This window comes from Pezoporus flaviventris, unplaced genomic scaffold, assembly GCF_033815535.1.
Source record: "Pezoporus flaviventris isolate CSIRO_AGI_PZ_B2104156 unplaced genomic scaffold, CSIRO_AGI_Pfla_v1 ptg000237l, whole genome shotgun sequence".
Taxonomy (NCBI): domain Eukaryota; kingdom Metazoa; phylum Chordata; class Aves; order Psittaciformes; family Psittacidae; genus Pezoporus; species Pezoporus flaviventris.
This window is the reverse complement of record NW_026892784.1, coordinates 101,640-116,498: the sequence shown is the minus strand read 5'-3', so window position 1 is coordinate 116,498 and position 14,859 is coordinate 101,640. Positions and strand designations below refer to the sequence as shown.

Sequence of the window (14,859 nt, the reverse complement as noted above, 5' to 3'; positions counted from 1 at the left end):
ATCCTCATCTTGTCCCTGGGCACCACTGGGAAGAGTCTGGCACCACCCTGCTGGTACCACCTTTGAGCTATTGATGTGCATTGATGGGATCCCCTCTCTCTCTGCTCTTCTCTGCACTACCCAGGCCCAGCTCCTGCAGTCCCTCCTCATCAGGGAGATGCTCCAGACCCCTGAGCATCCCTGTGACCCTCCACTGGACCCTCCCCAGCAGCTCAGGACACAGCACTCCAGATGCACCCCACCAGGCTCGAGTAGAGGGGGAGCATCACCTCCGTCGACCCCCTGCCACGCTCCCCCAATGCACCCCAGCATGGCTGCAGCATGTGAGTGTTCCAGGCACCAGGAGGGAGATAGGATGGCTCTGGACCATCCTGTGCCACTGACCTTGCACGATGTCATCCTGCCGCTGCAGCGGCGGCCGCCCGGGGCGCGGCGTCTCCTTCTCAGGGGGTTTATAGGGGCGGCCCTCGTTGAAGGAATGGGGCAGGTTGCCCGCGTGCACTTGCCTCAGCTGCTCGAAGTCACTCAGGGCTGCGCTCAGATCCCAGTTCTTGCCTGCATGTGAAGGTAGCAAGAGAGGTCACCCTCCCAGCAGAGAGAAAGCAAGCCACGTCCTGCCCACACAGCCGGGGAGTCAACCAGGGTGGAAAAGACCTTCAAGATCATCCAGGCCAAGCGCTCCCCAGCACCAGCCCACGGCACCGAGGGCCTCATCTGCACGGTTTGGGAGCACTTCCAGGGACGGTGACTCCACCATTCCCAGGGCACCCTTTAGGTGGATAAACTCTTCCCAGTACCCATCCTAAACCTCCCCTGGTGCAGCGCGAGCCTGTTTCCTCCTGTCCCATCCCTTGTTCCATGGGAGAAGAGACAGCCCCCACCTCACTACAACCTCCTTACAGGCAGTTGTAGGCTACTTCCACAGCTGAAACCAGTACTAGTGCAGTTTGCTATGAAGCAGGAAGGTGCCCAGCAGGAACAAGGGGAGCAGCACCACTCTCACTGTATTTCTGCCCAGGATTTGCACTTCTGCAAGAGAGGGAACCATGAACCTCAAGTGCTCAGGAAGCGCTGGCTCTGTTGCCACAGGTTATGTGGATGCTTTACACCTTGTGTGTGCAGAGACACATCCAGAGCTACATGAACCACCAACCGGTTCAGGTGATAGCTCATGGACAATAAAAGGAGCCATTACGTCTAATTCCCTGAAGGAAACACACTCCTCAGGTATGTAAATCCTTTTGAGAGATGCAATTGGCAGCTTTTAATGACTGACTCCACATGGAAAGTTATTTTTAAGCTTCACCTTTTGAGTCAAGGGGCTATTTTTGGTTGGTTGGGGTTTTTTATAATGAAGGAATGAATCAGTGTCAAGGCCCGAGAATGAGCCATCAGGTCAAAACTCAACGTGCCGCCACGCCACTGTCTGCTACAGAACGTCAGGGAGGGAGGAGACGCAAATGCTGCCCCACTGCAGCTGCAATCCCCAAGCACCTTCAGCAGCAGCCGCTTCCGAAAGGGAGAAAACCCCTGACCTTTGGAAACTGCCCACGGAACGGTGGCAGCTGAAGGGATTCGTAGATCCCAGTATCCATGGGACAACCCAGGTGTCCACCAGCACCCAGAAAGGACGCCTCTGATGGACTCTACAGTGCTTTTCGTGAGCACAGGAATCACAGAATAATACACTGGGCTGGGGTGAAGGGAGCTTAAAGCTCATCCGGTCCCAACCCCTGCCATGGGCAGGGACCCCTTCCACTGGAGCAGGATGCTCCAAGCCCCTGTGTCCAACCTGGCCTTGAACACTGCCAGGGATGGGGCAGCCACAGCTTCTCCATTCAACCCATCCCAGTGTCCCTTTATGTAAAACTTCCCTATCTCCAACCTAAATCCCCCTGGTCCAGTCTGAACCCATCACCCCTTGTCCTGTCGCTCCAGTCCCTGATGAAGGCCCCTCTCCAGCATCCTTGTAGCCCCCTTCAGACACTGGAAGCTGCTCTGAGCTCTCCACACAGCTTCTCTTCTCCAGGCTGAGCAGCCCCAATGTTCCCAGCCTGGCTCCTATGGGAGCTGCTCCAGCCCCTGCTCATCCTCGTGGCCTCCTCTGCACTTGCTCCAGCAGCTCCATGTCCTTGTGCTGAGGACACCAGAGCTGCACCCAGTGCTGCAGGGGGGTCTCGCAGAGCAGAGGGGCAGGATCCCCTCCCTGCCCTGCTGCTCACCTCCTGTTGATGCTGCCCAGCACAGGGGGGTTCTGGGCTCCAGCTCCCACTGTAGCCAGGTTATGGGAGGCTTCTCATGGACCAAGACCCCCAAGTCCTCCTCCTCAGGCTGCTCTGCATCACTTCTCTCCCAGCCTGCAGCTGTGCCTGGGATTAGCCCTGACCCATGTGCAGGACCTTGCCAAGAGAGGTGGCTCACGGTGTTCAGGGAGGTTTTTGTTGCACAGAGCAGGTTTTGCCGGGGCTTGGATGAGAGAAAAGGGAGGTTCCCTCCTCCAGCAGGAAGCCCAATGTCCCTTGGGGACACCATGAGCCAGAAGTTCAACCACAGAGAGACCCGGAGCCTGTCTCCCATGTGATGCTCTAGCTCTCCTTGCCAGAACCCAAGATGACTTGAAGAAGCAGAGTCCAAGGCCAGGTTGAACAGGGCTCAGAGCAAGCTGCTCTAGTGGAAGCCTCCCTGCCTGCGGCTTTAGATGAGCTTTAAGGTCCCTTGCCACAAAGCATCCCACAATTCTATATCCCCCTCCAACTCCACACCTGAGTAATTCACTTCCCACATCTCTTTTATCCAACTGCTCTTGCTAACACCCACCCAACCAGGAAAATCTCCGTGTTTTCCCTCATTCCCACCCCTGGAGCTGTCAACTCCACCGAGGCTGCAGGAGAAACAGCACCAGCTCAGCAGCACATCACAGAAATGAGCCAAAATAATCCACCCATGCGCGAGCAGGAGAGGGAGAGCTCAAAGCAGCATCTGCTTTAGTCTTTCCTATCACCAGCCCCAGTGTGCCTTCCAAAGGATAATCTTAGAAACCCTGAGATGGAACAAAGCAACTTAAACCCAGGAGCCAGCAGGAAACCACAGCCCACAGCCCACAGCGTGCCAGATTCCTGCGTGGAGCAGCCAAAGGGAAAGGGTGAAGCCCTGAGCCCAGCACAGCCAATGGCAGCTCCACAGAGGAACAAGCTCCCCATGGATCCTGTGAGCACTGAGACAGGGAGGGGGAGCAAAGTGCCTAAAAACATGGATTTGAGCAACGATTTCAGGGCCTTGACTTCATTCTTGCTACAGCATCCGGAGCGGCAGCACCAGGGAGCTGGTGCGGATGCCGTGGGAGCATCAGCTGGTGCTGGGATCAGTGACAAACATGACCTGTATTATACAAGAAAAGGGGTGATGGGAAGAAACCCAGCAAGCATGGGCTTGCTTTGTAATTACCAGGTGGGAAAACCAAGCCCCAAAATCATAGAATCGTGGCATGGTATGGGTGGGAAGGGAACTTAAAGCCCATTTAAAGCCACGGGCAGGGACCCCTTCCACTGGAGCAGGATGCTCCAACCCCTGTGTCCAACCTGGCCTTGAGCACTGCCAGGGATGGGGCAGCCACAGCTTCTCTGGGCACCCTGGGCCAGCGCCTCAGCACCCTCCCAGGGAAGAGCTTCTGCCTAAGAGCTCATCTCAGTCTCCCCTCGGGCAGGTTCAAGCCATTCCCCTTGGCCTGTCCCTGCATCCCTTGTCCCAAGCCCCGCTCCAGGTTTCCTGCAGCCCCTTCAGGCACTGGAGCTGCTCTGAGGTCTCCCCTTCACACGGCAGTGGGGCAGAATCCTCTCCCTGCCCTGCAGCTCACACTCTGGGGGTGCAGCCCAGCACACGAGGGGCTCTGGGCCCCCAGCTCACACTGAAGCCAGCTCATGGGGAGCTCCTTGTGCAACATTTCTGTCCTCCAGCGTCACAACAGACTCCGGTATTTACTCACCACCTTCTGTCCACATGAACCCAAAGGCAACGCTCACGAGCAGGTTTACAGCTCCAACATTAAGACCTGGTGTCCTTTCTCCTCTACCCTTCCCATCACTAAGTACAGGGTGGAAATTAAGCACCTGCAGCCTCCAGCTAAACACAATCAGGAGTGAGCAACTTCCCAGTACTTTGGAAGAAGCATCAGAGCATCTCAGCACTCTCCATCATCTTAAACCCACTGGTTCTGCTTGGCAGCAGCCTCCAGCCCCGGTGTAAACGGGGCTCTAAGGGGATGCTCTGCCAGGAGAGGTCACTGGCACCCACCAAACAGCACTTTCTATCGGCACAATCAAACCACCGCCACAAGCAGAACAAGATATACCAGTAAAAGCATGGTTTTGCCTGTATAATTATCCCTATATTGCTTCCAAAACACTGGCAGCCTTCACCTAGTGCTGCTCCTTCAGCCCTTGTGAAGGTATTGCTGCTATAAAGAAACAGAAACCCTCATTTTTGCCTCCTGCATCAAACACACGCGAAGGGAGAGGATGGAGGGAAGGACAGGGCGCTCCGGGTTGATGCGTCCTCCTTCCAACCACGTAAAATTCATTCCCTGGTGGATGTGTAACAAGAAGCCAAGGCTGAGCGTGAGCAGCCACGCTGCTGAGGGCACAGCTCTAACAGCTCCAGCACCACATTCCCAACCACGGGCAGCTCCCACACCTCTCCCAACGCCTTTGTCCTTCCCATCAGCCACCGCCTGCCTTCTCCCTGCTTCCCTTCCCAGCCCCATTTACCTTCGAGGAGGTCTCTGGCCAGCCCTGGCTCTGCCCCCGTTGAGCGAACAAAATCCGACAGGACGATGTCCATAGCCGAGGTCGTGGCTCATGGATCCTTCCCGGCAGCTTGGGGTCGGCAGCGCCCGGATCAGCACCTCGGCATCAATCTAGGAATGAAACCAACAGCGCCTGTAGCTCACATTGCAAAGCCAAACCCACCAGCCGGGCCGGGCAGGAGCTGAGCCACCTGATGGCAAGGGAAATACCCCCCACTCCCTAAAATCACTTGGGATTTAGGACTTCAACAATGGATAACTGGTAGGACAACCACAGTTTGTGCTGCTTTCTCCCTGCATGAAGGGGCTGTCATGATGCTGATGCTGCTGGGTACAGCAAGGGCTTAGCAAATTCAGGGTTTTCTTCCTCATTTCAAAGGTGTTGAAGCTTTTATTTCCAAAATGATGGGAAAGTAGCAAGGAAAAGAAAGGAGTTTCTTTGGAAGCAGGGAGACAGCAGGAAGCTTCTCTTTCACCTTTGCAGAGCGCATGGGCGGGCTCCGCTGAGCACCCCAAAATCAGAGCAGAATAAAAGCCCCAAATGGTGGAATTAACAGATGCTGCCTAACACAGAATCCTGGAATGGTTTGGGCTGGAAGGGACCTTAAAGCTCCTCCAGCTCCAACCCCTGCCACGGGGAGGGACCCCTTCCACTGGAGCAGGATGCTCCAAGCCCCTGTGTTCAACCTGGCCTTGGGGCAGCCACAGCTTCCCTGGGCACCCTGTGCCAGCACCTCAGCACCCTCCCAGGGAAGAGCTTCTGCCTGAGAGCTCATCTCAGTCTCCCCTCAGGCAGCTTAAAGCCATTCCCCTTGGCCTGTCCCTGCATCCAAAGCCCCTTTATAGGCAATAACCCCCCAGGTGCAGGAAGAAAGGAATGCACCACTCGGGATCTGCTTCCCAAACCCAGCCTGGCTCATGGATATTACGTGAGCCTGGAGTTTGAATCAGAAGGAGCTGCGATGCTGAGGTGTGTGCTCCTGCTGGCCATCCAAATCCTGATTTTCTGCATTCCTCAAGGCACAGCCGGAGCCAGGAACGGGCAAGGAGCTCTCCAGGAGCTTGGGTTTATTGCACATCAAGGACTGGGAGCAAAATTCCACTCTCAAGGAACCAAAAGCTGCTGGAAAAACAACTCATCCCCAGCTGAAGGAAGGGGTTGAGGAGGCGGTGTCCTGCTGAGGGTGGGAGGGGAACCGGCGCTGCCAGGTGGAAGAGGAAGAAACCTCTTTGTTTTCCAGAGTCCCGGGGTAAAAGGTCTCTTTCCGGGGTTATTCCTGATGGGCAAAGCTCCTGGTGCCATAAACTGCCTCTTTTCAGGACCATTGCTGAAGACGGGCAAAGCTCCCGGAGCCCAAGCAAGTCAAACAGCCATGCTTTAATCCGGAATTTCCTGGCTTTCTTGGTTCAATGCCATTCTTCAGCATTGTTAGAGCCTAAACCCAGGGCATTTCAGACAGCAGAACTGGGCAGGGAATTCCTGCTCTCGCCCCATCACCACCATAGGGAACAGCCCTCACTGGAAGCCGCACGTTTGCATCCTCTCACCACCAGCAAGGGGTATGGAAACAAGGAACAGTTCCTAACTGGAAGCTCACTGCAGCACAATCCTGGAATGGTTTGGGTTGAAGGGACTTTAAAGCTCCTCCAGTCCAACCCCTGCCACGGGCAGGGACCCCTTCCACTGGAGCAGGATGCTCCGAGCCCCTGTGTCCAACCTGGCCTTGAACACACGCTCCCAATCTCCTTCCAAGTTCCCTCTGGGGCAGGAACTGTTCCTCAGCTCCATCTAACCCTGCCCTGGTGCAGCTTGAGGCCGTTTCCTCCTGTCCCATCCCTTGTTCCTTGGGAGCAGAGCTCAGCCCCTCCTGGCTCCATCCTCCTGTCAGGCACTTGTAGGGAGCCATCAGGTCCCCCCTGAGCCCTCTCTTTTCCACCTGACAGCCCCAGGTCCCTCAGCTGTTCCCCATCACTTGTGCTCCAGGCCCTGCACCAGCTCCGGTGCCCTTCTTCAGCACCTCAATGGGTGCAACATCCCACACTGAAAGCTGGGAATGCGGCTCTGTGCTGGGAATCAGGAGCTTTTACACCTGGGATTGGCCTCACACGCACGAACAGCCCCCAAATCCCACCGAGGACCACAGGAGCTGTGTGGGGAAGCTGGTGCCTCCTTCCAGCAGTGTCTGGGAAGAGACTGCTATCTGAGCAACCCCGCTGGTGGGAATCACACAATTGCACATTGTTATCCCACCCCAGCACTAAAACTCTTTGGCACGGACACCGTGGAGCGGCAGCGGCTGTTTACATGGAATGCTGCATGTTTGGGGAAGGGGGATGATACAAGATGTACTCCCGGCCCCATCACCAGCTTCCCAGTGGACAGAAGTTATCCCATTTCAGCCACCTCCCTGCAACCAAACCGGTGCATTCCTTCCCTCTCCCTCCGCTTTAAAACCTGGAAAACCCCCTGATTTCAAGGGAACAATCCATTGGATTGGTCACTGCAGAATAAAGGCTTCAGATCCTTGGTTGTAATCCTCATGCTCTTGGCATGGTAACTCAGGTCCCTCCTTCCAGCTAGCTCCCCATGGAGCTGTGCTCTTCCTGATCTCCTCCTTTCCTTTTCTCCACGTCTTCCTTCCCGTGGATCACTCAGATCTCACTGTGGAGGCCCTGTGCTGGTGGGAGGCTGAACGCAGGGACGGTGGATGAACCACGGTGTGGCGGATGAACCAGCCCAGATGAGGATGATCCATCTCATCACAACCTCCTGCAAGGAGCTGCCCTCCACCAGGAACCACAATTCACCAAAGACTTGTTTCCAAAGGGGAAAACCTTTGGAGCCGCAGGAGTTTATGAGCTGATGGGGTTTGCTCCAGCATGGAAGGGACCTTAAAGCTCATCTGAAGGCACAGGCAGGGACCCCTTCCACTAGAGCAGGATGCTCCAAGCCCCATCCAACCTTGAACGCTGCCAGGGATGCGGCAGCCACCTTCTCCGTTCAACCCATCCCAGTTCCCCACCACCTTCACTTCTTCCTTCTCTCCAACCCCAACCTCCCCTGTCCTGGTCTGAACCCATCGCCCCTTGTCCTGCCAAGAGGAGAAGCTCAAGAGCAAACAAACCTGCTCCTGGTCTCGGCAGCACCAGCAGCTCGGAGCCGTCCACAGGCAGGCACTGCCCAAGCCCTGGAGCCGACAGCGGAGCCTGGGCTGCTGTGAACCGAGCGTGACTCCTGCCTGCAGGAACCCCAGTGTCCTCGGCCCTCAGGAATCTCCGAGCCCAGCAACGCCTCTGCCGTGATGCAAGGGCTGAGCTATGCGGGTGAGACACGGGGCTGAGCCGCTGCCGGTGCTCCCGGGGCAAGCAACCCCCGCCATGCAGGGAACACTGGCACCTTTCAGCTCCCGGCACCACGCTTCCCCCCGGGATCTGCTGTGTCACCATCCCCATGGAGCGGCGTTTCGCAGGGCTGATCTTTCCTCTCCCTTGTCCCAAGCGCCAGCACCCGCGCTCCTTTCACATCAGTTACGGCGTGGTTTGTGTTGGAAGGGACCTTAAAGCTCCTCCAGTTCCAAACCCCTGCCTTGGAGCACGCTGCTCCAAGCCCATTCCAACCTGGCTTTGAACACGACTCCAATCTGCCACCAAGTGCCATAAAGGTAAGAAATGAGCTAAAGCTCAGCGTGGAACCCACCTTCACCCTATTGCAGCTTCTCCTCCTCTCGAAACACCCTTGTTAAACGCAAGCTCCAGGCATCACCATGAGCAGGCCACCAGCAGCACCTTCACCACATCCACCGCCTCAGCTGGCCTGAAAGCCGCTCAGGATGCTCCAATCCCCAGAAGCCTCTTTACATCATCTCACGCTTCCACTGGCTGTCCCCCGCAGGCACGGGATAACGTCGACACTCCCAAACCTCTGGGAATGGCGATGTTTGCCGAGCAGGCTGCTGCAATGTCAGCCTCAAGGGCTGGCCATCATCAGAAACCTCGGTGCAAAAGCAACACCATTCTGGTGCCTGCACGGATGGAAACGGGCAAGGTAAAACCCCCGACCCCGCAGGGATGTCACAACATTTCCTTAGCTAATGCTTGTAAAATGCTGTCCAAAGCTTCCTTAAGCCTCACCCTGATGAGACACTGGAAGGAGTTGCAGGAGGCAGGAGATAGGTGAGTCCTGGGCAGCAAACCCCTGGCAGGTTCAAGCCATTCCCCTTGGCCTGTCCCTACATCCCTTGTCCCAAGCCCCTCTCCAGGTTTCCTGCAGCCCCTTCAGGCACTGGAGCTGCTCTCAGGTCTCCCCTTCAGGAGCCTTCTCTTCTCCAGGCTGCCCCAGCCCAGCTCTCAGTCTGTCCAGCTGGCAGAAGCAGCAGGAAGCCCATGGAACACACGTGGTGCAAGGGGAGTATTTACATGCGCTTGATGACGAAAGTCCTCTCGCTGCTGGTGTCCTGTACAACACTGACTTAAAAGCCAGAGTTTAAGACCAGGTGAGGCTGCACAAGGGCTTCTGACACTAAATGAAGCGGCTCCCTTGGGCTGAAACTGAACTTTCCTGATGCAGTTGCTGTGTCCAGCCCCTCGAGTGAGCAGGAAGAGGATGGCCAGGGTGAAGGACACCTCCAGCTGCCTTGGTTTTAGTCTGAGATCCAGGCACCCTCCCGGCACCTCCAAGAGCCTGGCTCTGGGCTTGACTCCTGGTTCCCGAGGCGAGCCTGGGGACTTGTTGAGGCAGCACCAGCATCTCTCAGGGTGAGCTTTCTGGTACGAGACCCTGCACTGCCTGCAAAGGCTTTCTCATGGTGGAAGCACCTCCTTCGTTAGCCACTGCTGAGGGCTGGTTCCTTCCAGCTCGGGAGGACCCGGTATGGCAGCGTGTTGGGGCATGACAGCGGAACGGGGTGAAGCGCTTCCAGCAGCGATGAACTCGCTCCTCCCCTCTGGACAGGACAACACAAACCCCAAACCCCAGTGAATCAGCCTGAAACCATTTGCTGGAAGCTCTGAGCAAGACCTGGGGGGCCAGCGGCCATCGCACTGCTCCCTCCCGGCTCCTCCATGTGTGGCAAGCAGCTCATGGCCCCTTCCTCCTCTCCTCTCCTCGCTGCTGTGGACTTAACCAACAGCCCATGGCTTCACCTTTGTTACAAACACCTCAAGGTGGGCACTGATTTGTCTGTAACCTCCCAGCTTTGAGCCTGTGTTAGTCAGTGGTGCTGAGGCGCTGGCACAGGGAAGCTGTGGCTGCCCCATCCCTGGCGGCGTTCAATGGGGCTTGGAGCAAGCTGCTCCAGTGGAAAGGGTCCCTGTCCAGGGCTTTAGATGAGCTTTAAGGTCCCTCCCCACCCAAACCCATCCATGGGTCTGTAACAGCTTCCCCCAGCTCGCAGGGCCGGAGCACCGCGACGTTTCCCATGGAGCAAGCAGAGGGGAGATTACCCGGAGCCGTGAGTCACACCTTGCTCCCAGCTGGAACAAGGCTGAGCCTTACACAAACAGGGTTTCTCGCTTGGTCACCACACCCACGGAGCAGAGAGTGAAAGCCCTGCATCCCGGAGCGCCGCGGGGATCCTCCATCCACACAGACCTGCATCCACCCGGCCGGGAAAGCACCGGCCACGAGACCCAGCCTTTGGGAAGGGGCAGTGAGGAAGGGGCCAGGTTTAGTTAACCCCTGCACAAGGAAAACCTGAGTAACAGAAATGGAAACACTTGATGCCAAAAGCGCACCTAAAACACGAGCACAGGATGGGTGGAGGCTGGAGGAAGGGAGGAGAAGGACTTGGGCTCCCCATGACCTGGCTTCAGCAAGCGCCTGAGCCCAGAACCCCCCCTGTGCTGGGAGCACCCCCAGAGCATGAGCAGCAGCTTGGGGGGGATCCTGCCCCTCTGCTGCGGGAAGGGGAGACCTCAGAGCAGCTCCTAAAGGGGCTCCAGGAAACCTGGAGAGGGGCTTGGGACAAGGGATGGAGGGACAGGCCAAGGGGAATGGCTTTAACCTGCCCGAGGGGAGACTGAGCTGAGCTCAGGCAGAAGCTCTTCCCTGGGAGGGTGCTGAGCTTTAAGCTCCCTTCCAACCTGAACCATTCCATGATCGAAGGCAGAAGGAACACACCAAAGCCACGTGAACCTCCCTGCCTCGCTCCTCTCCACAGGATAACCCAGCACCAGGGGCAGACCCGAGGGGGTTGGGAGGAGCTCAGCAGAAGCAGAGCCTCAGAGCATCCACGTCCTCCGTGGCTGCTGCAGGAACCTCCCTGCCCCGGCTCCATCAGGCAAACGGAGAGACCGAGGGAGGAGGTGAAGAGGAAGCAAGGTCCAACAAGGAAATGTGCTCAGCTTCATCCCTTGTGTCTCCTGGGGCACGAGGAAGGGGAAGTCACCCAACGCATTTACCTCAACAAGCATTCCCCTGGAAACAAACCCAAGCCACAGGACGGGAATGACGGATGTCAGCTCCAGGATCATCACTCTGAGGGGCTTTCATTGGAACGCTAAACCAAGGGGATCGTGGAGAACACCACAAGGTTAAAGCCAGAACTCATCATGAAAGGGGATGTGGGTTCCCTGTATCCAGCGCCCTCTGCTACACTTAAAGAGGTGTTTCCAGAAGGATTTTAGGAGCATTGAACTGCACCGACTCTTCCCTGTGGCTGCTGAGGAGGGCAGGACCTGAGCCAGGCTCCAGGCTCCATCCAGCAGCACAAAGTCAATGCACGACCTTGGCCGGGCACCTCCACCAGCTCCAGGGGCAGAAAGGACCTGGGGGGCCTCCGAGTGGGAGCCTCCAATGGGCGCCTTCAGATGGGAACCGAGGTGCCAAGATCCAGAGACCTGCCCCTGCCGGAGCTTTTGCTGCCCTGTATCCCCCTCCTTGCTCTGCAAAGCTCCACTTGGAGGCAGCCCCCCCCCAAGGCAGCAGGATGTGACCCACTGAACTCCAGCACCACACATCCACCCGGGAACCCACAGAGGGAGCCGGACTGACCCCCTCCAGATGGGCACCAAACCCTGCCCCATGGTGCAAGCCAGAGGTGCCATCACCAAGCCCTTCACTTCCCCAGCCTCATCACAACAGCTCGGAGCAAACCTGATGGGCTTCCAAGCCAGCCGGACCTGAAGGACCACAACGGAGGTTCCTTGCTTCCTGCTCCTCCTCGCCGGGGTGCTGCCTCCGTCCAGCACCCCTGACCTGACACTGCAGGTTACCTAACGCAGGCGAGAAGAGCCAAAACAGAGCCGGGATTAGCGCGGAGCCTGACCTGACCTAATACCTTCCTCCCCGGCGCTGAGCTCCCACTTAGGTGCTGTGCGAGGTGGGCACGGAGCGAGCGGCTCCGCTTCATCCAGGGCATGAGGAAAAGAGTCCGAGCTGAGGGAGCTCTTCCCTGGGAGGGTGGTGGAACACAGGGGAGCTGTGGCTGCCCCGTCCCTGGCAGTGTTCAAGGCCAGGTTGGATGGGGCTTGGAGCATCCTGCTCTGGTGGAAGGGGTCCCTGCCCACGGCTTTGGATGAGCTTTAAGGCCCCTTCCAACCCACACCATTCCATGGCTCTATGGAGAAGAACCCAGGCATCGTGCGTGACCTGATGCAGACAATTCCAGCCATCAGGCTCAGCTTTTCCAGCTACACAACTTTGCCTGCCCCAGTGTCTTTACTCGCCCTGCAAGGAGGAATCCAGCCCACTAAAGGAGGGATATTCGCAGCCCATGGTCAGGCTCCAGCATCTCCCACTTGGCACAAGCAGCTCTTTGACCACCTTGGGAAGCGCCAGCCTCAAAGCCGAGCTCGGAAGCCTTTCAGTGTGCCCTGGGCTGCTTCGGGACAGCGATGGCATCCCAGCGAAGAGGTGCATTTAAACACCCGCTGCTGCTCAAGAGGCAGGGCACGAGTGAAGCAACGGTTAAGTAAGAGGCACAGGGAAGTTTATAAAACCGGGATGGTTTTCATGTGTTTAACTGCTGCTAAATAAAACTTGACCCTATTGCGGAGCCGCAATCACCTGCTTCCCTTTGCTCCAAATACAACCCTGCCCCTTCCAACACCCAGATCAGCCTAAACCTTGCGATGATGAACACGGCGGCAGCCTCCAAGCCATAGAAAACCCTCCAACACAAACACAGCAGCTTCATCACGTCCAAGGCTCTTCCCATATCCTCATCATCACTCACGCATCAATTCCTCTTTTTGTGCTTTTCAGGCTAAATTACAAAGCAATTTACTGATCCATCCCGAAGGCAGAACAATGGCTCAAACCCTGACATGGATCCTGTGTGCTGGGCTGCACCCCCAGAGCATGAGCAGGACATGGGGGGGATGCTCCCCTCTGCTGCATGAAGGCAAGAGCTTAGAGCAGCTCCAGTGCCTAAAGGGGCTGCAGGAAACCTGGAGAGGGGCTTGGGACAAGGGATGCAGGGACAGGACAAGGGGAATGGCTTTAACCTGATAGAGAGGGGAGACTGAGCTGAGCTCTTAGGCAGAAGCTCTTCCCTGTGAGGGTGCTGAGGCGCTGGCACAGGGTGCCCAGAGAAGCTGTGGCTGCCCCATCCCTGGCAGTGCTCAAGGCCAGGTTGGACACCGGGGTTGGAGCATCCTGCTCCAGAGGAAGGGGTCCCTGCCATGGCTCTGGACGAGCTTCCAGCTCCCTTCAACCCGATCCCTTCCACGGTTCTGTGAAGAGCCGAGTCCCTGCACTGGCAGATCCACACAACTCCAACCAAGCTCAGCATCTCCGCCCCTTTCAACCCGACCACGGCGCCTTCGCTCTCCCCGCAACCGGAGGCTGAACCCCCCCGGGCGCTGCAAACGCAGCCGCGCGCGGCTCACGGTGACCCGGGAGGCCCCGGCCCGCGCCCGTTACCGCGCTCCCTGCGTCAGCGACTCCCAGGACGGGGCAGAGCCGTTCCCTGAAGCGGGGACTGCGGAGCTGCCCCGGCCCCTGAGTCACCGCCGGGCTCCGCACCCACGGCGAAAGCGCTCCGGGGCCGCGGCGCCCCCGGCGTTACCCGGCCCAGGATCTGCCCTTTCCCCCCCGCCGCCCGGACCGGGCAGCTCCGGAGCCGCCGCTGTGGAGCCCAAAGGGGCCCGGGCCCGGCCCCATCCCCTCGGCGCACCCCGGGGAGCCCCATGGATCCCCGGTCACCGACGGCGACCGCACCGGGAAGTGCCCGGAGGGCCGGGGCTGGGCCCCGCGTTACCCCCGCCCGCTGCGCTGACCCCGCCGGGCTCCCCCGGGGCCGCGCTCCCTTCTCGGGGCCCACAGGGCGCGATCGCGGCGTTACCTGCGCTGGGCTCCATGGCGCGGCCGCGCTCCGGGCCCCGCCGCCGCCGCCCGGGGGGGGGTGAAGGGGGGGGGGGGGGGGACACGCGGCACCGCCCCCGTTCCCGCCCGGAACGCTTTGGCGGGCGCACGCGGCCGCCCCGCCCCGCCCCTCCGGGCTGCGCGTGGCCAATGGCGTGCGGCGCTGCGGCCACGCCCCCTGCCCCCGGCCGCTCCACGGAGCCTGCGCAGGAAAGGAGGGGGAGAGCGCCCCCGTGCGGCCGGGCCGTGACGGCGCAGCGGAGCGAGGCCTGGAAGCTCCAGTGTGGGGTCTGAACCCCCCAGTGTGGGGCCTGAACCCCCCAGTGTGGGGCCTGAACCCTCCAATGTGGAGCCTGGAACCTCCAATGTGGGGCCTGGAATCTCCAATGTGGGGCCTGAACCCTCCAATGTGGGGCCTGAACCCCCCAGTGTGGGGCCTGAACCCTCCAATGTGGGGCCTGAACCCTCCAATGTGGGGCCTGAACCCCCCAGTGTGGGGCCTGGAACCTCCAATGTGGGGCCTGAACCCTCCAATGTGGGGCCTGGAACCTCCAATGTGGGGCCTGAACCCTCCAATGTGGGGCCTGAACCCCCCAGTGTAGGGCCTGAACCCTCCAATGTGGAGCCTGGAACCTCCAATGTGGGGCTTGGAACCTCCAATGTGGGGCCTGAACCCTCCAATGTGAGGCCTGACCCCCCCCAGTGTGGGGCCTGAACCCTCCAATGTGGGGCCTGGAACCTCCAATGTGGGGCT

The 14,859-nt window shown here is 58.6% G+C and overlaps 1 protein-coding gene across 2 annotated transcripts in view; it reads right to left on the bottom strand.

The window, feature by feature from the left end:
- Positions 1–14,136, bottom strand: part of OTUD7B (OTU deubiquitinase 7B) — a 30,716-nt gene extending 16,580 nt beyond the window's left edge. For both annotated transcript variants that reach the window (XM_061442674.1, XM_061442672.1), the window contains exons 1-3: positions 14,086–14,136; positions 4,764–4,912; positions 385–555 (exon numbers count right to left, since the gene is read on the bottom strand). In XM_061442674.1, coding sequence (XP_061298658.1) covers positions 385–555; positions 4,764–4,836 — 244 coding nt within the window. In that variant the 5' untranslated portion in view covers positions 4,837–4,912; positions 14,086–14,136. The remainder of the gene's footprint in view (positions 1–384; positions 556–4,763; positions 4,913–14,085) is intronic.
- Positions 14,137–14,859: the final 723 nt, after the last annotated feature.